General features: G+C 34.4%; 1 protein-coding gene across 1 annotated transcript in view; it reads right to left on the reverse strand.

The window, feature by feature from the left end:
* CDH9 (cadherin 9) overlaps positions 1–24,316 on the reverse strand; it is a 100,850-nt gene that overhangs the window by 26,533 nt on the left and 50,001 nt on the right. Inside the window, exon 4 of the mRNA XM_064443428.1 lies at positions 18,724–19,018. Coding sequence (XP_064299498.1) covers positions 18,724–19,018 — 295 coding nt within the window. The remainder of the gene's footprint in view (positions 1–18,723; positions 19,019–24,316) is intronic.

Genomic DNA, 24,316 nt, shown 5'->3' on the forward strand with positions numbered 1-24,316 from the left:
TACCATACTGGTTTGATGAAAAAAATTGTTGAAGCCTGTCTTGAGAATTTTTTTTCTTTTTTTTTAAGAAAGGCATTTCAGAGCTCAGGGAAGTCTTTGGGAAATGTCTGTCTTTGTCTCATTGGAATGTATGTCTTTGTTCCTGAGGCTCAAGTCTCATATAATTATGATTACTGAGGAGAGTACAGAAGCTGTAACCCCACAGAAACTTTGGAGGTCACTACCAGATGGTTGAAGTGGATCTTAATACAGAATGAGATCTCATTATAGATTGAAAAATATTGATGTTTTCTTTTATTTGTTGAATTATTTAGAGTGGTGAAAAAAATAGTGTTATAACAGCTGCTGCTCCCTAGTAAACTAATAGCACAATTGTGACAAATGATTAACAAAAGTATATACTCAGAAAATTTATTGTCAGCGTGTAGTTCACTCTCTTCTCTGCCAACAGTCTGCCGTGTCACAAAGAAGGATCCTCATGGATGTTAGGCAATGCTTGTGCAGCCTTTTTTCTTTGAGCAAAGAAACTTCTTCTAGCTTTTGGGCTCCAAAATCAAACCAGGAAAGGCAGTGCAATAAAGGAACTCAGCACTAATTACGAAGTAGTTTGTAATGAGGCAACACCAGTTTGGATCTTTTTAATTAAAGACAGCTATGCCCTATCCTCAACCCCACCTGAATGGTACCCACAGAATGTGGATGTATTTATTCTTTTATTTATTTATAGTCCAGATTACCTCACAAGCAGCCTTTTGCCCGTGTTTGTCAGCAGAAGTCAGCATTATTTAAAATACTAATCAGGCTGCTAGGTTAGAAATTAGAAGCTTTCTGAGATACTTCCACAGCTGCCAACATGAGCAGGAATGAAGGAGAGAAGTTGAGCCTAGGAAGAATTTGGGGTGTGGGGAAGGTGTTTTAGTTTTTGTCTTAGTTTCTCACCCTCCAACTCTATTTTTAATGGACAATAAATTAAATTAATTTTCCCAAATTGAGTCTGTTTTGCTCCTGGTGGAATTAGTAAGTGATATCTCTGTCTTTATTTCAACCCATGACTTCTTCCTTCATATTTTCTCCCCTTGTACTGCTGAGGAGGAGGAGTGAGAGAGCAGCTGGGTGGGCCTCTGACAGCCAGCCAAGATCAAACACACCACACAAGCAAACTGGTGTGAAAGATGACAGAGAAAATGTGTGAATTACTAGAATAGCAGTCTAAGTAATAATATCACTCTTCTGCAAAACAAACTTCAACCCAATCCTACCCAGCAAGCCTATCCCATCTGCAGATGGGAACTAAATCTGAGTTCTCAAGGGGTACGTCCTATTTTGCTTTCTTTTTCCTTTTTCCTTTTTCTTTTTTCTTATCTGTTTTGTTTTGGTTTGTTTTGATGAATTCTCAACAATTCTTTCACACTGCTTGCACATTGTTTTTTTGGCTTTGTCTCAAAGATTCTGTGTCTGCAATCAATGAGCAAGGAATAGCAGTTTGCTGAATTTGTTGAATTGACAAGCTTTGTGAGTGCTATAGCATCACCGTTAATTTCTTTTTCCCTTTCTTCTATACTTAGATGTACGTTTGAGTCTGGAAGCATAAGCAATTTGACAACACATCTGTGATGCTTGGGGTTCTAATGTAAGAAAAATGCAGAAGGATAATTGTGAAGATAACCTGAGAGAAGACAAATCTAGACTGAATCTCTTTAAGTAGTGTTTCTGTGTGTATGTTTTGTGTCTGTACGTATGCATGTATGCCTATGTAAGAAAGTAGAGTCCAAAAAGGAAAACTGAATTAGAGAGGGCATCACTTGATATATAGGGCAGTATAACTCATTGTCAGAACTGAGTCCCACTGACACAGATTTCCAGAACTCATGAAGAGTGAGACATAAATTTGAAAGAGCATTTGAAATGAGAATGTTTTTCTGAATTATGTTTAAAATGCTTTCTATTTTTTGTGCTATTCAGTCTTTGAAAAAGTCCCTCTGGTATAATTAGGCCTCCTAGCACGATACCAGACTGCATTGCAAAGCTGAAGTAAATAGCCTGCAGAGGATTGCTGTAGTGCAAAGGAGGTCTTCCGCTAGATCAGATAGGCATGTATTTTGCTACCTTTTCACGTAAAGTCATAGTCTTCAGCATGCAGCTCTTGTACCTACTTCGCTTCTCTGGTTGACATGAATTAATACAGCTTCTGCCAGTCAGAATAATATATCTGCATCTATTTGAAAATGTTATTTTTGTTTCTAACTTTTTTCTCTAACCTTAATTTTGAACAGTAATCTCCAGCTTGGGCGAAGGAAATAAGCAAATTATGTTGTTAGCATACTATGTTTCAAGATTCCACCATGAACGCTGGATCCAAAAATGACAGATAGTGATTCAATTATCATTCGGAACCATGACATGTCTTTTCCAAAGGGAATTCTGTAACTTAAAAATATATTTTGAGTTTGATTCTGACATTTTTTATTAAAGTAGGAGTTTAGATCAATTCAAACTTTACATTTTAAGAAAAAATAAGATGTTTGGTTTAGACTTTGGCTTTCTAATATAAAGTTTTCAAAAAGTAGTTTGGAAATAAAAAAAATCTGAAAATGATGAACCAGGATGTTTCGTACATTAACAGACAGCTTCCTTTCTATTTTTTCTCAATTCAACTTCTGTCAAAATTGGCAATTATTGAGAAGTTCTGATTTTTACAGAGAACTTGTGTGTGTGTGTGTGTGTGTATCTAGCTCTGTTTAAGAGAGAGCTCCACTCAAAGCAGAAGGGCTGTTTCATTTGCAGAAATAGAAGACCAGCTGGGTAAGTGGAGAGGCAGGAAGGACTTTGTCTCCCTAAAGGAGAAGCTTTTGTGCTTATTTCCTGTTTTCAAGCACAATGACAATCTGCTGTTCATCAAGTTTATTCATGGAGGGAAGATTTTAGAAGTGGATTACTGTTACAAGCTGAAAAGATTTGGGAGAGCTCTGGAAAGCCTTTGGAGACAAAATTAGGAATTTTGTTTGGCTAAAAGCCCAAAGAAGGTAAGTGTACAGATAGTTTTCTCAGACAGCATGACTCCAAGGATTGTTTTCATGTAGTCGTACTATGGAGATGCCCCTGCTGAAGACATGAGTGAAATTTTGAGTGAGCTACAGAAATACTGACAGGGATTCAACCATTTTTGTTTTTGAGAGCAGGTTGTTCTCTCTGGATAGGACTCTGTGCTTAGTCAATGAACTGGAGAAATTATGAACTAGGAGCAGTCATATGGCACTACCCAAACCTAACAATTTTAAGATCACAAAGAATTCACCACCAAGGATCTCATTACCGCATCAGTTGGATTACATCATTTCAGAGTGCTTTCTGTACAAAGGGCAGGGCCAAATAAGGTTGAGATACAGCTCTTTATGTTTTGACTGGAAGACAACTCTACTTAGAAAGCTGAAGGAATACGCAACTGCAAAGTCAACTTTGCTCTTTTGTACATGACCACAATTTAGCAGAGATTTCACTAGACTGCATTTTCTTTGATGCAGAAAAGGCCAAAAGTTTGGCAGCGTGAAAGATTCCTAAGAGCAAAGGAAAAGGAAGAGTAAAAGCAGAAAAGGAGCAAGTGTCAACAGGTAAATAGATGAATCATCCAAGCTAGAAGAGGAATAAATGGGCATGACTGAGAAAACCCAATAAATCCAACTTAAATAAGGAACCTGACAAACCAGACTAAAAGAAGCAATAATACGACATTGGAAAATTAAGAAGGAACTTAAAATGTAGTTCAGCTACATAGAGAGAGCAGAAATGTATAAAAAAGAAAAAAGGGAGGAGGCAAAAAAGTAGCATAAAACAGCAGATGCAATATTTCATAAATTATGTTTACCAAGTTGATGATTTCTAATAATCTGCCATATGGGTATGAGGTGAAACTTAATTTCACTTGAAAACATGCTATCTCTTATTTTTGTGTATGTATTCTCATATAATGGCTGATCAAGAGTCGGTTGTTTTGCTAGCTCCTGTCGATGTGTACTGTACCTTTGTTTTGGTTGCCCACTGATCTCCCATACAGTAATCACAAACTGCACCACTGTGGTATTCATAAACAGTCACTATCATCCCTGCAAATGTGACTAAAATTGATTTATGAGACATGCAAGAAAACCAAGCTATTCTGCATGGTATAGCCTTACTTCTTCCCTCAGAACTACTTTTTCCTCTCCTTTTGACTCCATACTAGTAAAAACAGACAGACCTTACCACCCATTCCGGAAATATGAGATGCTATTTTTATGCAGCTTTACTCTGGAAACAGTCCTTTGTATTTTATAAAAACAGTGGGGAGATAATTCTCGTAATTTCTTGTGTGTGTTTTGTTTTGATATTTTGGGGTTTTGTCCAATGCTTCCTTTCCTATGACAAAACAAAGTCACATTTTAGCTTGTGTTATCAGAACTTGCATCAAAGAAGTAAGTATGTGCTAATGACTGTCTCACCACATAGAAAGATGCAGTGTGACTAAGCTACTCTGTCTTTAATCTGCCTGAAATGCTGTGTGGGGTAAAGGCTTTTGCCAGTGAATAGAATACATACACCATTGTAACATAATGTCTGAAATTGAACAGAAAAAGAATGGCCAAATCTGAACAAAGCCTCTAGGCCTTGCCCTCCCACTGTTCAATACCTTGATACAGTAACTTTAGTTTTCCTTTGGCGGTAATTGTAACTGTGAAGTGCATCAGATGCCCTGCATGAGAATTTGAAAAGCATTTTGGATGCAATAACAAGTGGGAAACGGTAAAAAGAATGAGAAGTAGTTTGAGGTATTGGTGGGTGAACAACTCTGTGTATGTTTATTTTTCTGGGAAGCTTCTTTTTCCCCTTCTCACCATAAAGAAAGTAACTTCTGAAACAGCAGTACTGGTGCCATCAAATGGCAGTGATAAGATAGGGAAAAGAGTAGTCAGACTCTTTCAAGTGTTAATGTTGACTAGTTTTTACATTGCATTTCTTAGTGACTAAAGAGGTACAGTATAAAGTGATCTGCCATCCATAATAAATGAACTGCAGCTTAGAAATATTTTTCATTTTGTTTAACATGCTGTACATACTTACAATTAGAGAACACTTCTTTTAGGTGGAGCAAGTATTTGCAGTCTATGTTCATAAAGAAATTAATACCAAAAATGAAAAGAATGAATCACAAAATTATCCTCAAAATTTATGTTCAAAATAATGATGAAACCAGTATGTTTCTGGGCCTGGAGCTGCTATGCATATGTAAGGTTGTTCCAATTAGAATTAGTTGCTAATGAAACCAATATGTTGAACGAGCAACAAGTAATGCCATAATATGATAGTTAATTACCTTGGTTACTCTTTTTTCTGACCACAATGCTTTTATGGAGTATGTGGAAATAGGCCAGCTTCATGGACTGACAGCTGCCATCCGCGGCAGGTCAGTCATAGGAATCCTTGAAGGCTTATTTCTTTTTTAAAGACGAGAGCTGGCAATCTTGGCCCTTTGCCCCATCTTAATTTCTGGAATACTCCAAAAAAGAGAAACAGCTTTCAACTGTTCTTGTGATACACTTAGGAAGAGCTTGTTCCTATTGATCCTACTAGGAGAAGTAGTAGTTTGTAAGGGCTGCAACGCAGTTACCTATTGATTAAATATCCCAATTCCTAGCCAACAGTTTCAACCAAGTTTTTAGTTCTATTTATAATTTCAAACTTATAAAATAGTGCAGTAATCATAGGGATGTTACTTTTTCGCTAGTCTCAGGGACCTTTGTTCATGTAGCACACCTTTAAGAAGCTTTCTGCTTTGCATTTTTCTTTTCTTGAAAGAAGTTACCTGGGGTCCCCCATACAATCTCTAAAGGTTTCACTTAAGAGCAAAAAAGTAAGCTTAAAAGAATTAGTTTTCAATAATTACCATTTTTTAGGACTAAACTTTGAGTTTCTGATGCACTTGCCTGTGCAGTTCTGTATTTTACAATGCAACACAGATTTATGAATTTTTTGGGAAGAAACAAGTTAGCATTCTGTATCTATTTTTAATTAGCTTTCTTTTTCTGAGCTTGGCTTTTGTATCTCTTTATTAGATTTTGGAGATACTCTTTACTATGGATTTCTATATACGACTGGCAATTAGAACATCTCATTTGCATCTTCAAAATTCTTCTGTAATTCGAGTAAATAGAAAACTTTACAGAGTTTCTACCTTTTTCCAGCTCTACAAACAGCTGCAATTTGGAACCATAAATGAATCTTTATTATGACCAAAAGAATGTAGTACATTATTGTTTAGACAACAGGCTGGCCTCATATATATTTTATTTGGGGCATTTTCATCATCCGTGGGAACTCCTGTTTGGGTGATGATAAAGTCTGTCTCTTTAAACATTAATACAGCTGTGGAAAACAGTAATTTTCTATGAAAATGCAGTAAATTAAGGTATTATTGATAAACTCAAATTTACATTAGTTTATAATACGTGATTCATGAAAGCTTCTTGCTTCTATTGTGTTTAGATACTTTGGATGTTGCCTGTGGAAATGACAATAAAGACGTGTAATTTGGAAGAGAAAGAGAGTCTAAAGCAGAGAAAATGAAACAAATTCCAGGGTTATCTTAGTCATGGGCTTTTTAAAAATTATATTAGTTAGAGTACTATTTTTAGACCAAAACAAAACACTTCTAGAACTTGCAAGGATATGTATACATAAATATAGATCTAAGTATGTACGTGTGTGTGTATGTACACGTGGACAAACCCCCTGGAATATTAAGTAGGGTCACTCTAGGGACTTCTCTGTTATTATTTCTAGACATTTCATTTATCTTCAGAAGTGTTAAAATGTCTTGAGTATAACCTGTCAAATGATTCACATGCAGAAATGTTATGCTAAACACCTGAGTTTTCACTGTTTGTAAATCAAACACAAGTGAATTGGCTATTGATGCAAGATTACAGTCAGAGTAAATGATGCACATCATGAGGACGATCCCATTTGGACAAACCTCATAGATTTGAAGACTTCTCGTTGAAAAAGATTAAAGGTATTCGTTCCAAATTGCTTGTTTGAGAAATACTCTTAGAAATGCCTGAGCTAATTTCCAAAGGTTTAGACACTAGGGTGTCTAGGTCTCAGTGAAAATTAGTTGGACATATGCTCTTAAATAGTTTGTTTATCTTCTGCAGGTAGACACATGTTGCTGATTGCCACAGTAGCTTTTAAAATCTTATTCATTAAGTCAACAGTAGTCTTCTGGATGATGAAATATAAGACTTTTTTTTTTCCTGTCCTCTCTCTTAACCACCTCAGAGCACTAAAGAAGTGGTTATTATTTAGGTGTTTTTTTCACAACTGTCACATATTTTGACTTTATGAGGAAATAAACCTTTCGATTTTTTGTTTACATCTCCAATATGCTGTGTAAATAGCCTTATTTATCACAAGTTATTTATCATTTGCCTTGGAGCAGACTGAAGTAACTGTTATTACGTTGGCTTTCTGACAGGAAGCTTTGATGAGAATTTGTGGTTTATTGGCAGTAACTCTGTTAAATGCAGGGTATTCACACAAGGACAGCAAACAATGTTTTGTTTCTTTAAATTACCAATTAGGTATGAGCAATATGTGTTTTAAATATGAAGATATGAACAACTTTCATGAGAAATAAAATTGATACTTGCACAGATCTTAATCATGCTTGATCTTAATTTCAGTCACATATCTAACGAGGTTGTAAGAAAAGGCTATTCTGGAAAGCCTTTTGAAGTACCTGGTTAGATAGCAGATAATAAAGTAAATGTGATCATCAGGATTGCTGTCATTGTGAAAATTTGCAGATGTGCATTTTGCTAGATATTAAGAAGAATACAGTGATTGCCATGAGAAATGCTGTAAGATATCTTGTTCCATGTACTTAGTAAAAGAGGAGTATCAGGGGGAATAATGTAGAGTAGTTTTCAAATAAGCAGGAATTAGACAATATAGTCCTGGATAAACCTTTTCTTACCTTCATTTTCCTGACTCTGTGAAGGCTATGTATGACATAGAAAATTTCCAAAATGACTATATGATCGGGAAGAAGGAGAAATGGTGACATATAATGGAATTCAAACTGAATTATTAATTGAACAAAGGAAAACACACACAGTAACTGCCATTTCTATAATTCTTCTATGTTGATAGAAACTTACTAACAATTCTCATACCTATTTTCATTATTTAATTGAAAGAAATGTCATATTTTATTTCTGTAATATATATAACCATACATATCTATTATATATACATATATATATATACAAATGTATGGGCACATTTTAAGTGAGAAACTTACTTATTTAACAATACTGTATGCATTATGGTCAGATATTCATAGTCCTTCCATCTAAGTAGAGAGCCATTTGATGGTCTCTTTGAGGGAGAAGAGTGGACTTGTTTTGGGGGAGCAATGTTCCTTTCCTGAGTTTGTTACACTTAGGCTGGTGGTATGCTGAAGCTAAATAATTTGTAATAGAAGTAGTCCTAATAATTCAGATTCACATGAGATAAAGCTTTCATTTCTCAGTAGCTCTATTAAAACTGAGGGATAGGGGCAGAAGGGGATAGCTCATGAGATGAGGTACACAGGACAAATAAAGATGTAGGAGTCTGGACCTTTGTTTTGTGACAGACTGATGTTTGATGAGGCTGTTACCTCTTTGGAAGACTGAAAATAAAGTCAAAGCATATTTATGTATATTCTACTGTGTGTGACAATTACTTTATATTAGGGAAAAAAGTTGTGCTTTATCGTGCACCCAGATATGATCTATTGTATATTATTTACACATTTTGGAAATACTTAGAATATATAGAGAAATCTGGTGAACACACCCACCCCCCATAAGCTACCTCTGCCTTTGTGTTTTACTTTCAAAATAGATGCATGTATGTGTTAGCATGATTTTAAAAAAATACACTTGATATTTTACACTCAGCTGCATAACATTAGCAACGAAAATGTATATTCAGGCATTCAGAAAGCTGTCTTTGCTTTTATGAACAACTGAAAAGCTTCTGTGTTGCATATAACCAATTCTCAAACAGATTTAACTTAAATCTAGTTAATTACAATTCCTGACTTAGATTTGTGTGTCCAGTCTTCCCAGCCTACTACAGATCCAATATTTGAGAAATTCCATTCTCAAAAATCATTTAATTGAAGATAAAATTTTTTTTAAGACACCTAAAACTACACAAGTAACTTAACTACATGGTGTCAGGAAAGAACTCTGTGCATTAGCATGATATTAATAGAGACATTAAAATTAGCACTTTAAGAGCAAGATCTACCTTCAGAAAACCGATTATGTCCTCCTCACTATTAGCTTGCTTACTTTGTCTGACATGCTGTAGTTTTAATAAAGGATATAACACATGTATGCATCTATTGGCCATGTTCATTCTGATAAAGACGCAGATGTTCCTAATATTAGTAATGTTAATTAGTCCCAGCTATTCCACTCCTTAGTACCAGCAGTTCAATTGCCGCAGGCTCCCCTGAGAAGGGGCTCACTGCACCTGTTATGCTGTAGCCTGTCTTAAAAGAAGCAAAATTATTTGGTGGCTGGTAGCTGCAAGAGCTCATAAGGGAATAAATTAGGTGGCTCTAAACTGGTATCATTTATAGGAACTCGGTATTTACTGTGGCTTGAAAACAGGTTGCACATGGCTGTGAACTGTAGCACACATTTGTATCAAAGGATGCATAAAGGGGGTATGCTCATATCAAGAGGTATATATACTGGCTGAAGCAACATGGCTGTTCTTTAATATTTTCAGAATGTCAATGAGACTTTTACTTTTTAGATGTGAAGCCATGAAAGACGAAAGGACCTTTGTTTAATATCCTATGTGAAGGACAGCATCTCTAACAATGCAGAATGTATCCCATTGTACTGCACTGCAGTGTGAACAAAAGTGCTGATGTAAAGAATTTAGGCCCATTATGCTTTTGTTCAGAGATTATAGTGTTATAGCTGAAAATCTACTGAAATAAATGGAAGGAAAATGGATACATCAAACAATTTTTAATGTAAGTATGATACAGGCACTTTTAATGATAATTTCAAGCTCTAATCTAGAGATGTCCAGAGCTCTGGGGTTTTTTGGTTTGGTTTTTTTTCAATATACACAGATAATGGAAAATAATAAATTTGTTGCAATAAAGGAGCCAGGCAAACAGTATTGCACTGAATCCTTTCAGAGACATATAAAGTGGAGCCACATTTGACATAGCCCAGGCCTGAAAATTCCACTTGGCAAGAAGACTATCACTCCAAGGGTGCTGTGATGTCCATTGCTGCAGTAGCTGAACACATTTTGACAGATCTATGGAGTAGAGCTGTTCAAGACTTTCACTAATTGATGGGAAATTGAGACATGCAGATCATAAATGAGTATGTGGTCACCTTTAAACTGCATCTCCAAAGTTTAGGCCAACCTAAAACCCCATATAATACCCCATATAATGCTTTGAAAGTCATCCATTGTGCTTACTAATTGCTGCATTAGAACTGCTGTCATCTTATTTCTTCCTATGGGAAATAGTTTAGACCAGCATGTCATGAAGAGTCAGCAGGTGGAGGTTTATGGGAGCTCAGAAGAATTGACCAACTTCTAACAATGAGTTGACAGCTGCTCTGTTCCCACAGGACAGCAATCTGGAAATGATTTATACCTTTATACCTTCCTGTGCTAACTACCTTTACTTGCTGACAGCAATTCTACAAAACTCTGATTTCTTCAAGCACCAAGAGCGAGCAGTTACTCACAGGGAGCTAATAGATGGTTCTGGTTTTCTCATTGTGCTGCTTCAGACTTGTGGTGTCTTAATAGGGAACCAAATTCCAACACCCCCCCCCCCCAAAAAAAAAAAAAAAAAAAAAAGACAAGAAAGGAAGTGAGGAGTCCTGTTTAGAAGATATGAGGATTTTGCAGCTGAAGAAAAATGAATATGTCAAGTGATTTTTTAGCTGAGGTTAGCAAGTGCTGGGTGAAACAGTCTCTTCTGCTTTTACCTGCTATACTTTGCATGCTCCTGTCACTTCCCTAGCACCAGCCCCAGCATCTAACCTCATGTGATCTGACCCAGGGGACTATAGTAGCAGGAGAAGAATATTGACCTTGAACAATCAACATAAGACAGCACAACTAGGAGCAGAGAGACCAAAAGAAGAAAAAGAAAGCCATTCCTTTTAGCTGTAGCTTGAGTTCTACTTATCTGTAATGTTAAAGTGCTCTGTAAATCTTAAATTTGTGAATGATTTTAATTCTTCAGAAGCACTGGTTTGAATCTTGTTAAGGCTGATTTTTGTCCCTCATTTTTCTGAAGGTCCAGTGTCTCTCAATTCTTTCAAGCATGACATCAATACATTCTGCATAAACTTTAAAGGAACAATGGCATTTCTGATGACTTATGAGGAATTTCCCAAATTTTATAAACATGATTTATTTAAGTTTCCTCTTTATCTTCATATATATAATATATACATTTTTGTTTTTATGTGATTGCTTACATTAGTTTTTTAAGTGTTTATCTTTTCTTCAGTCAGCAGCTAAGAATAGTGCAGTATCTCTAATGAATAAAATGATTTATGTAAAGATAAAATTAGCAAAGCTCTGAAAGAGAAAAAGTAATATATAAATTAAATATTTACTTTCAATTTCATATGTTATGTTTGGATGATGAACAGAGCTGTACAACAACAATAATTCCCAAATGTTCTTGTTAAAAATTAGTCATATCATTTGTTTGGATCCTAAAAAGAAACTATTGCTTTTCTTTTGGATCAGAGTATATGTTTGTTTGTTTCTTGAGATCACATAATTATTTGGGAATGTTGTAAACTCAGATTTTCCTCTGAGTATGATTTAATTCTGTTTCTTGAAGAGCCAAAATATCTACATTATATATGATTTTGTTTATCTAACTGAACATAGGAGAAACCTCAGGAAAAAATAGTAGTTGTACAGGGACATTTAAATTTTACAGAAATTGTATACATTAATTTTGAAATAAAGTACATGCAGGGAGATCCTAACACCTACGTAACATCCAGCTTGAAGTCAATGGATCTGTACAAATCCAAAATAATCTGTTTATAGTACCAGAGCTCTAGCAATTTCTTTGCAGAGTAGACCTCCTTTTGGCTAGGAAAATGTTATCCATACTATATACATAACTACAAATAATAGAACAGTTTCAGAGGAAAAAAATATCTAAACAAGATTCATTCGGCGTTCCATTGGTTTCCTTCTAACTGGAAATACAAAGTCTTAAAGTACCATCTCATGCTCTTCTGAAAAAGGTCTGCGTCATGACAAATACAAAATGTTTTTTAAGGATTCTATATACTTTCCTAGCAAAACTGTAGTGCAAGCCTGTTGTAAATAAAAATGGTATGCATGTATCTATCAGAATGCATGCCCAAAATTGACAAAACCTCCAAATACCCAAAGTTTCTTGTAAAACTAAATTTATATTTTTAACTGTAACAAAAAGCATTTTTTTTGTTTTTTCACCTTGATGGTTTGTTTTAAGAAAGTATTATGAGGCATTAAACTCTTATATTTTCTTTTTTGTTGTTGTTGATAGGGATTTTTTTTCATTATTGAGACTTGTATAAAAATCATAGAGAAGAAAAATTAAAAAAGGAGAAAAATACTGCATTTAAAAAAAAGAACCCTATGAAGATTCTGATAGCTACAGAGGTTTTGAAATTATTTAGTTACAGAGTAAATGCAGACAGAAATACAGGAAGTATTATAGATACAGGATTTCTACCATCATGCTTATTTTGACTAAAAGGAATTCTAATGCTATATTTTAACCACAAAATGTAAAATATAAGCTCGTGGATAAAATATTTATTTGAAATACATCTTTCATTTAAAGCTAACTCAATCATTCATTAAAAATAGAATGTATGTTAACAATAAGCATTCTGAAATTTTACAATTTAGCAAAATAGTTTTCATAAGCTTGTGGCAAAGTCAAGACAGTCAATCATAGCTTTTTTTATAAGCATCTGAAACCCGGGAAAATATGCAGAGGAGAAAATATAATTATTTCCTGGTGAAATATGAAAGATGAAAGCTGCCTCCATTTAGTCGTTTACACACATCTGTAGATTAATGCTTACTGACATAAGCAAACTCAAAAATAGAAAATGTGATGGTTACTATATTTGGTTCAGGGTTTTTTTGTCTTGATTTTTTTTAAGAAAACCATAAGTCCTACTTTTTCTGTAAGAGCTTCCTATGCAAAATAATAAACTCTTCTTGAGAAATAAGTGTTTATGATTATGTGATGCTGAAAACCTGATGTCACTAAAACTAAATATCAGAATGTAGTAGTAGTTGTGCTGCTTATAGATTCCCAAGAGATACTATAGAAATAATGAACAACAATAATGGAACTTCTAACAAAATCATTGTGTAATTGATTTTGTAGTATATACTACTGCACTCAGAGACAATAGCATGATAATAAAAATGGTAGTATTAATGCATATTACCTGGTATGTTTTACTGCAATTTCATCTCTCTTTTTCTCTCTTTCTCTTTGTGTGATATGTATCTTATATATATTTTAAATTTAAAGTAGCTGTTAAATACAAGGCATGTTTATGCTTGCTGTAATTCTGTATGCCTGAGTTGAAAATGGCCATATCTATATTTCCTATATAATATCTATCAATCTTCACTGTTCAGCTAAGGAAGAGCTCTTTTATTCTGACTGTAATTGCAATAAAAGTAATTTAATGGAAAAAGTATAAATTTTAAATTTAGCCATTTAAAATATGGCCCTCTGTACTTATACATTATCCAGATCTTATCATGTAGACATTCTGAACCAGGAGGTGCCTTTGGTTTGATCCATAAAATCTAGAAAGCAGCAGTTAAGTATGAAGAAATGAGTGCTAAATTTAATTAGGCATTATCCCTTGTCTTAATAGGATCAATTCAAAGATTAAAAACGCATTGTGAAATACTCATCAGCTGCATGCTAAAGATGTTTAATGAGAAAAAATGGTAAGCCTTACTCATTAAAATTAGCAAGGCAGGTACAGGAGGATGTAATAATATCGACCCAGGAGTCAAAAGGGATTGAACTCCACAGGACACCTCATTGCTAACTTCATTTTAAAAAATTTTCTTAATAACTGTATTTATATCCTGAGAAAAGTGGTTTTCACAATGAGGTGTAGGATTAGTTTTGATTTAATTTTATTTTGGTTTTTTAGCAATCATCTTTCACTTGGAAGAATACTTGGATCATAGCTTCTACTTATGTAAGGCCTCATGATGAAATGAGTATGATCAGGGCTCTACTTTTCCTTCTACATGAAGAGGAAATGAAAAGATTATTCTCAAGATCCATAATATGTATTTAGTTTCTCTGGAGTTTCCTCTTACAGTATTTCTTAAATATAGCCAAATCAGAATAGGTCATGTTTCAAATCCACCTGCTCTTCATTGTGACCAAGATTTTGTCTTACAGCTTTGGCATTCCATCAGTTTAAAATGTTGAATTACTTTTGTTCCTTTACTTTCTATATTATGTTTTGATTAACCTTTTTGGGTCTGTCTAGCACCTTCTTCTCATTTTTTGGAACTATTTTTTTATTGAATCAATTTACCTAATCTGACATAAATCTCAGGATTCTTCCAGTCAACTCTAGCACTCTTAAAAATATAGCTACAACAGTTATTATCCTCCAGTTCTTCAGTATAGGAGTTGCTTTTAATGAGAAATTCCATGTTATTGAGTTTTAGGATCTCTTAAACTAACTTTCTCATTTAATTTTTAAGTTAATATCACTGTGAGCATTTAGTGTGATCATTTCCATAAAAGCTATCTGAAATGACACTGCAGTCAGCTCACTTCAGTGGTTTTGATTGCTTCCAGTACTAACGTTGCTACACAGCATTTTAGGTATACCCATAATGTTGTTGGAGATATGACTGGATCCCATTTAGTCATAGCAGGGCTAATTTATGTCTAGCTTAATGGCTGCAGTGTAGATATTACAACATGGTATTAGCACAAACTAGTTCACAAATAACAATTCATATTTCCCCCTGGTCTTGGACAGGTTGTGATGAAAATCCATGTTATGCTTTCATTGTTATAGTATCAAACTTGTTAAACATGAGTGACGTTTGCCTATGGGTACTGAAAATCACACATTCTGTCAGAGGTGTTGACTTATCATTTTCCCTTGTATGCTCTAGATCTAGTTTTTCCAAGAAACAGTCTAACACAGTGAGAAATATGTAGTATGATATGTCATTTGAATATCAGATACACATGCATCTGGAAACTTTGCTAGTAATGATTCACCTTTGATTTCAAAATCTCAGTGACTCTCCTGAGCTTTCATAAATATCTGCTGTCATATTTGTTGAACTTGTCAAACATAATATAGTAATTAAGAAAATAATTATATTTTAAGACAGAAAATTGAGAGGAAGTGAAGAATGGGAAGAAACCATTATTTTCCTACAAATATTTAATCTGGTCATCACAAGTGTATCTACTTCTTAATAGGTATATAGTATAATTTTATAGTTCTTTCCAGTTAGAAAAGTTATTTGATGAGGTATTCAAGAATTTCTGTATATATAGTAATAATGAATAACCTTCATCATCTTAAGTATTTATGCAGGTAGTGCAGGACTACACTGATTTTTTCATTTGATGTAGTCTTAGTAAAGATGATCACCCTATTCCAGGGATTCTTGCTTTCTTTAAATTTTTATTTTCTTCCGTTTGTTACAGAGGAACATACAGAATTAAGGGGCATTTCATTTTTTATTCTGAAGTCTACAGGTTTTCTGGAATTCACTTTTGTGATCGCAGTCTTTTTTCTCTCTTTCTTTTAATTTTCAGTATATTGCCTGTCCTTTTCTATCAGATGCACTTACTTTCACAGCAGCAATAACTCTAATATGCGTTGCTCGCTCAATAATTCTTCAGTTTATTCTTCCTTCATGGCTTATTTTACATGATCTTCCAACCTCAGATTTAATTTTAAATTATACAGTCCAGAACCACTAAAAGGTTTGGCCCTACTTCCTTACCAAATTTGGCTTTTGGACTTCTATTTGACACCTATCTAATCTGCAAACAGCAATATATACCACAACCACCGAAGCAATTAAGTGTTGAGATGTAATGAACCTACTTGCATAATTGACAATCCTGTAAATGTGTGATGTCTGCAATAAACACTATATTCAGGAAAAAATAATTTGGACTGCATATCGAGAGAAAAGAAAAGCTAGTGATTGTTCGTTAAATCTTACCTATTGAATGAATAATAATTACAACTGTTTAAATGCCATTTTCATAATGCACTGGAGATTTGTAATGGATATCCTCACTACTGTGGAAAGTATGAACCAGCAGCTACTTACACAGCCCATTGCCACACTGTATCATATTTGAGTTTAATTTCTGTTACATTCGTTTTTCTTCTTTTCCCTGCATTTTGTTGTGTGTGCTGCCTAACGCAGATTTGCTGGCTTACATTCATATAGCTTTCTTTTGTCTAGATATTCAAGAACTACATTATCTTAATTCTGTATTTTATGTGTACAATTGTGTGTTTTATGGGAAGGTTTACGAGAGTACCTCTTGCTCAACTGTAAGTTGTATTCAGCTTACAGCAAAGATCTCACATTTTCACTCCCAAGATATTTCCTCCAGTTATGGCATCTGTTTCCTTATCTGGAAGAGGACAAAGGGACTCCAAGAAGGAATATATTTGTGTATTCCTTATTTACCTCTACATAAATCCAAACCGATGAATTAGCATTTTTCTTATGACTGACTTGAGAAATACAGAATTTCTGCTTCTTTAATGGACTGATCTGGATTAGGGTTCTTATTCCCTGCTACTTTAAGAAATTACAAAACTACTTTTACTCATTCAAATGCTAAAAATTGCCATTCCAGTATAGTTTTTATACCCCCAAATGCAAATGTCAAGTAAACAGAGCAAAGAGTAACCTGGTTCCCTTTTTTGAATTCCTATTGGAAGCTAAGGGGCTTTTTTTTTTTTACTGTTTAAATCCTTTTCCTCTAATTCTTCACAGTAAAACTGACCTTTAATTGGGTCTTTTATGGACACTTTCTCAGCTTAAAGTATGTAATAATACTTATACTATCATCATCCTCATCAAATATAGACATTTCATAGACTTAAAATTTCACAGGCAGTGCCAAAACACTGGATCTGTTTTGGTTCTCATTTATTCATGCTTCTCCATTGACTCTAATGAAGTTGGACTAAGTGATAAGGTTAGACATGGACATCATGTTTTTTTATCCTTTCTATTCCTATAGAGTTCCTTCCTTACAAGTATATCTCAAATTAAATATGACAGATACAGTGCCAACTTTTTTCCTTTACCGGATTATGAGCAAAGTAGATTCTGAATAGAAAGATTTTATCTTTTCCATGTAACTTTAGAAGAACCATTCTTGGACTCTGTGCATTATATATAGTAGCGTAGTTATTCCCTTCTCATGATTATAAAAGAGAGTTATAGAATAGAGTCCCGTTCTATTATATTTCTGATCTCAGAAATAATTGTTAATTTTGAAATTATTTTGCAAAGATATATATTAGTCACAAATGTTGATTGGCATTTTATTGTTTTTCTTAGCAATGCCATCATCCAGGGCTGATTTTGCAAACCATTACAATAATTCATGATCAGTAAATAACTCTTGAGAATTTATCCGTCAGTGGTTTCCCATAGCTTATATATTTTATGCTTACTCATCAGAGAGACTGTCTCTACTGTAAAAGATTGGAGCACTTAGGTAATCATGATAACTTCTGATGAATGTGTGCTGGTGAATATTATCTATCACTTTATATTATTCGAATAAAACTGAGAGAATTGTTTTCCTGTGATGCTATATTTCTCTCCCATCTTCTATTGTCACTCCACATTTTTACTTTTCAGTGCAACAGTTTTGAATAGCTTAAGATTTTTATCCATGGAGAAAAATATTTTTAAACAAAAAGAGTTTTTCTTTAGGGTAGGTGTTCATATGTTCAGTATCTTAAAAAAACCCAAACAAGTTCATATTAAAAAACCACCACCAACAACTACTAATATTGATACCAAAGAAAAAAATAATCTAACACCGCCCCCCCCCCCCCCCCCAAAAAAAAAAAAAAACCCTCACCAAAACAAAGTTTTAGGTATTTGTGGGAATGTATTTGGCATATTTTTGATACATTAATTGGTTTACATACTTACGTGCTTAAAGCTGTTTGTGTCTAAAGGTACATAAAGTTTTGGTAAATTAGACTTTACAAATACAAAGAGGATACAATTTATGCAAGTCATATTCTCAACTGTGTCAAAACTATGTAGTAACTGATAAGCCAACGATAAATGCTACATTCCTTAATGGTTCCAGTGGGCTTAAAAAAGTAGAGTATCTTATAGTCTGCAAAAAGAATTAAAAAGCGGATGAAAAGGAAACGAACAAATAAAAGCAGGAACCAGTCACTTATGATACGTTACTGGCCACAATAATTATTCCATGGATATTTGCAGATGCTAGTGTTAAGTGCCTCAAATAATAAATTACTTAAAATTTCGAAATCAACCAAAACATATTTGTATTTTACATAAGGATAAGTTTTTACCTACCAACTCCAGACATCTCCGGAATACTGGCGGTGTATATGTCCTTGGTGAATTTTGGTTCATTGTCATTGATATCGTGGATTTTAATGATAAATTCAGACTCTGGCTCCACTTGTCTTCCAGTTTTTCTGTCTATAGCCTTGGCACGTAGCACATACAGGGACTTCTCTTCTCTGTCCAATTTCTTTGCAGCATGAATATCTCCTGTATTTTCATCTATAATGAACAGACTGCCAGCCCCATCTCCTGTTAATATGTATTTTAAATTTCCATCTCCTTTATCTTGGTCAGTGTGTAGCTTCAGGGAGGTAGAAAAGAAGAATTCTATAAATATATGTATTGTTATTACAGACCAAAGCATTCAGCATATATGAATAAGTCTGTACAATCTTGACTGTAATTGGGGTCAGCAGTGGTTATCTTCTGTTTCACTGTTGGAAAAATTGCAAATTTGAGACTCGGTCATACACAAAAAATAGCTCTAGACAAACTCGTAAGGACATGGGGATGTAAAATATATTGTACAAGTATTTGAAGTTACAAACTTAAAACAAAGAATGATATTTCTTTGAATAGTCTGTCCAGAAATCACCAGAAGTCTACTTTTTGAAGATGATGGGATGTATTTGTCTTCCCATTAATTGATCACTGATAAGACAACCAGTTACCTTGTAACAACATAGAAGTGGGCTTTAAGGATTACAGCATCTGAACTTGAACTTCCCAAAATCAGCTATAAATGTTCTGATTTAAGCAACTTGTGTTTCTACTTGTGCTTCTACTTTTTTTTTTTCTTTAGGAACACTTTATCTCAGTTAATCACTTCCTTCCTTCTAGTCCTCTCTACACAGGAGAAATAATTTTCAGGAACACTAGGAGGTAAATTTTCAAAGCATCGAGTAAGGTTTAACAATCCTTTTCCTACCACACTTTTTTATAAGAGTTCAAAACTGTATCCCTGTGAACTTATAGGCACTGATAAGTTTGCCATATAGCACCATTATGAAAAAGTGCCTAAAACGAAAGCCAAAGCAAACCATTGAAGCTGACTCAGGCACTAGAAGTTTTCACATAATAGTCTTTTTCAGAAGTCTGTTCCTCTAATTTCATTTACAGGGATTCACAGTTTGTTTTTATGAACATCTGCAGTATATTTTCCTCGGGTATATGCTTACAGTCACATTTGGCCACAGATTGGTGACTTGAGCGTCTTTCAAATGTGGACTCTTATCCCAGAATTTTTTTTATTTCTCTGAGTAGAAAAATGTAGTATATCATCCACCTGAGAAAATTTTGCTCAGTAACAGTCAAGATATCACTCTAGATAGTCACTACAGCCTACAGGTGATAAAGAGAAAATATATATTGTATGGGCATCTTGACACAGAATGTGGAGCACTATATAATCAATATACAAAGTTAATTAAAAATACCTGATTTTTATTTTCATATTTGATTTTATTTTCCTATTTTATTCTTATTTTCAGGGAAAAAGAGTAGGCTTATTTCTATGTCCAGTACAAAATATAGCATATTTCTTTCAATTAGATGATTTTGTCTTCAGCCACACAGGACAATTTCCTGTCCCTAAGAAACTGCACATTCATTCTTGCTGAGATATTCCCCACCTTGTGGCATAAATACAACTTTTTTCTTTTTTCTTGAGTGTAGGGGAATAGACAGGGATCGGTGACCGGAAGATTACGGGATGTGACGGAAAGATAGACTCCTCCCCATAGGAGTGGCAGGAACAGGAACCGCAAGAGCTGTATAAGCGTGTGACGCAGCTAAATAGACGGACATTTTGTATCCATCATATTGATGTCTGTGCATCACTGTCCCCAGGGTGGGTAGAGCCCTGTGTCCTGGAGGTATGCGGCCCAAGATAAGTTCTCCCGTAGAAGCGTACAGCTACACTTGAGCTAGAAGCTTTTTTAAAAATATGCCAAATGAGAATCAGATCTTAGGGCTGATGACTAGCACCCAAACCTTGTTTTCTCATGAAGACAGGTCAGCTTCTTTTTGAGTCTTTAAAACATCCAAGTGCCTGTTACAATGCCCTGTGTTGCTACATGCCTCCTTAACATCCTCAGCCAGCCAGCGGGGTGAGCAGCCAGAGCAAGAGCGGTGCCTGGGAGCTTGGTGAGGGATCAGTCCCATGGGTCAGGCAAACGGAAATCACTTAACATGAGGCATTAGGGAGGCTGGAGCTTCCATAAAGCTAACATCATTTCTCAACTCTGATTATAAGGAAGTTCTTCTTGATTCCCACAAAATAAGTCATCAGTGACTAATCAGTAATTTTTAAAACTGTTTATAGTACTAACATTAGTCATGTAAGTGCTTACACTAGGTCTTGTAAGTTCTCAGAAGTTGAGTAGCTGCACACTCTGCCCTGCATTATTTTTTAAATAATTTCTGTCAGTCTCCCTGGGGCTTTTGTTTTTTTCCTGCACGTCTATATATTCCAACATGCATTGTTATTGATAGGAATTTATTAAATTTGCATATTGTTATATGAATTAAACTGGACTCTGGCCCACAGGTAGTATCTCCATAGCAGCCTGCCTGGCAGACTGCAAATACAGTGACCTGCTTAACTTTTAGGAGCCCTGGTCTTTAACTGTCAGGACTGCCACGCACAGGAAGAGTGGAATATGTCCAGAGACACTAGACATTTCCTACTTTAAAAACAAGCAGCCATTACTGAAACAAAATCTCACACAGTTCTGAACTGGAATATAAAAGGAAGAAGGGGTTAGAATGAGATTTTTATATTGTTTGTTTTTATTTAGAACAGAAAACAAAATTCTTAGTTTGAATAGGGATATATTGTATACATGGAATTTTATCAGAAAAAGTACATTATATACATTGTATTGGTAGTTATATCTGGAAAGTTATTTTAATATCATTTTATTTCAAACTGTGGTTACAATGTAGTTCATATTTGAAAACCTGCTAAATTTTTTTCCCAGGTAGTCCTGTTACATAAAGAATCTGTCAGAGACTACAAACTGACTTAAAGTTAGCACTTTATTTACTAAGACTGAAAATTTTGCTTTTCGAAATTTTGTATTCATACAAACTCTTTCTAGACTTGGAGAGCTGATCATCTGTGAAAAGAGGTCCTACATACTAAAAGAAGACAGATACAGATGAGTAGCAGAGATCCAGGCTGTGAATGTAAATAGTGTTAACTTGCCAACCTCATTTTGATTACTTATATGAGCAACTCTGCTGGTAATCCAGGGTCAATAACCTCTTGAAACCAGGTGATGATGAGCAAGTAGAGGGAGCAGTGATCTTTTCTGCACTAACAAGTGGCTCTGGAAAAAAATCACATCTGCCCATTGCCATTCCGTTACCCTGCTCCTCAGCTGTACGTAGATCCTCAGAGAATAGGTTAATTTATTTTATCTGTCTGTTCAGACTATCTACAAAGATGTCAGGTAGCTCAAACTGATGGGTATTTTAAGCTTCCCACTTATCTCATGTTTCTACTGAATGATAAACAGAATTTTCAAGCATGATAAATTTGGGAATAGAATGTGATTTCCTAGCAATGAAGAGTTCCACCCCTATTGCCAATTTTATATTAGCAAGATCACTTGAAGTACAGTGGCAAACTACCACTTATTCTACATGTAAAAATTTCTAATTCCTATATGTGTTTTGTATTGCATTTTACATTTGAGGAATATTCATTAATCCGTGAAGTAATTTTGCAGCATCATAGATTGTGGGAAAAAAAAAGTCCATTTTCATATTTAAGAATAAATTAAAAAAAAAAAAACATTATCCAGCATCTTATAGAAATAAAATACTAATAAAATACAATTCTCTCACTCTGTTAGAGTTACATAATTCCAAAACATGAGGCAGAGTAACTCCACATAAGATTGTAGAATTTTATGCAAAATAAGTATAGGTATGTAAACATTTATAAAAAAGATACTGCAGTTTAATTTTGACAAATCTATATTGTGTTTCTTTATGACTGGTAATCTTCTATGAACTACTTAAATATTTTGAATTTATAATATAAAATATTATTTCAGCTTTTCAAATTTTAACTTTTCTGCAGGGACCCTACAGAAAATCACATGCAAAAATGTGGTGTGTTATAGTATGTTTGCAAAATATCATGTCCTTTATTCACTAAAACCAAGGAACAAGAACAGACAAATTTCTAAATCCTATTTCCAGTTATCATAAAATGTTTTACATTAAAAAATAGTTTGTAGGTTTTTTTTTTAACTAGTAAACTGTTTATGTGTGTGAATGGGACTCAGATGTTCAAACCAGAAAAATAGTATTCACACATTTCATCTGAAGTAATCTTTGACTGCAGTTGTTTGCCTCTACATTTTACAGACCCAGCAGGTCTGAAGAGGTCCACCATTTACAATCAGCAGAAAGTAATTTCTGTTGAAATATTTTAGTTTGTTTTACTATACTTTTTCTCTATTTGGGGTGGGATAGAACAGCAAGCAAATACTCTATATGGGTAGAAGACCAACTTGCCAAATGTGTCCTTTCTCATATAATAAATTGCACATTCTGACATTTCTTTGAAGAGCTGGCAGGACAGAGGAGAACCACGAAATACTTTGGTAAAGGAAAGCAAACAAATAAGGAAACAAAACCCAAACCAGATAATATATTAGATTACTCAGTATATAGCGACCACATTGATAACAAATGCCATCCCTATTCCATTCAATATCCAGCATCAAGTCGTCTGAAACCCATTGGAATGAAGGCATAACCTAGATGATGCACTGCTGAGTATCTTGATTTCTTAATATTCTTTTGTACAATTTTCTTTTTCTATAGACTTTTGTGTGCCTGGCTAAATATATTCTCAACACGATTTTTCCTGAGGACGATCAGAAACTAAGACATTGGTAATGGTTATGGGAGTGACAATTAGCTATTTCTGTAATAATGTATGACCTCCCTATATGGGCATATTTAAAAATGCTCTCTCAATCTTTTTTCTTTATTTACATAGGAAAAGTGTGCAGCTCAAATTACCTTGTCTATTTAGTTCTGTGAAACTGATTCTTTATGTGATGTGATAATTGAGATCTTGATGTTCTCAGAAAAAATCTTGACATAAATTTACATGGGTCCCTGTTACTGTAATTTCCAATTAGTAAATGAGTAGGCAAACAACAGATTATCTTAAAGTTCTGTAGCATAATTCTATTTCCCCTTAATTAAGTACCTTGCTCCTTTGGCTTACACTTCACCCTCACACAGCACTCAATATTTATCAGCAAATGGTGGTTATAACACATAACTGCCTGGTTCCAGGAAATATTTTATCTGACTATGTATTCTTAGTATGTCCCACCCTAATCCATAACTTCTCTCAAAACTGCTATTATTATACACAGTAGATAAGAAACAAGCATTCTTTGGAGGGAAAAGATATCTCATAAATTATCAAATTCAGGAACCGGTATGGAATGGCAAAAGAAAACAGAGAGGGAAAAGAAAAAATATTGCCTTACAGAAGAGTTCCTTAAAGGCCCATGCTTAGAAGTGTTTGACTGTTTCTTATTAATTCAATTTTAATTTAGTAAAT

This window comes from Phalacrocorax carbo, chromosome 2, assembly GCF_963921805.1.
Source record: "Phalacrocorax carbo chromosome 2, bPhaCar2.1, whole genome shotgun sequence".
Taxonomy (NCBI): Eukaryota; Metazoa; Chordata; class Aves; order Suliformes; family Phalacrocoracidae; genus Phalacrocorax; species Phalacrocorax carbo.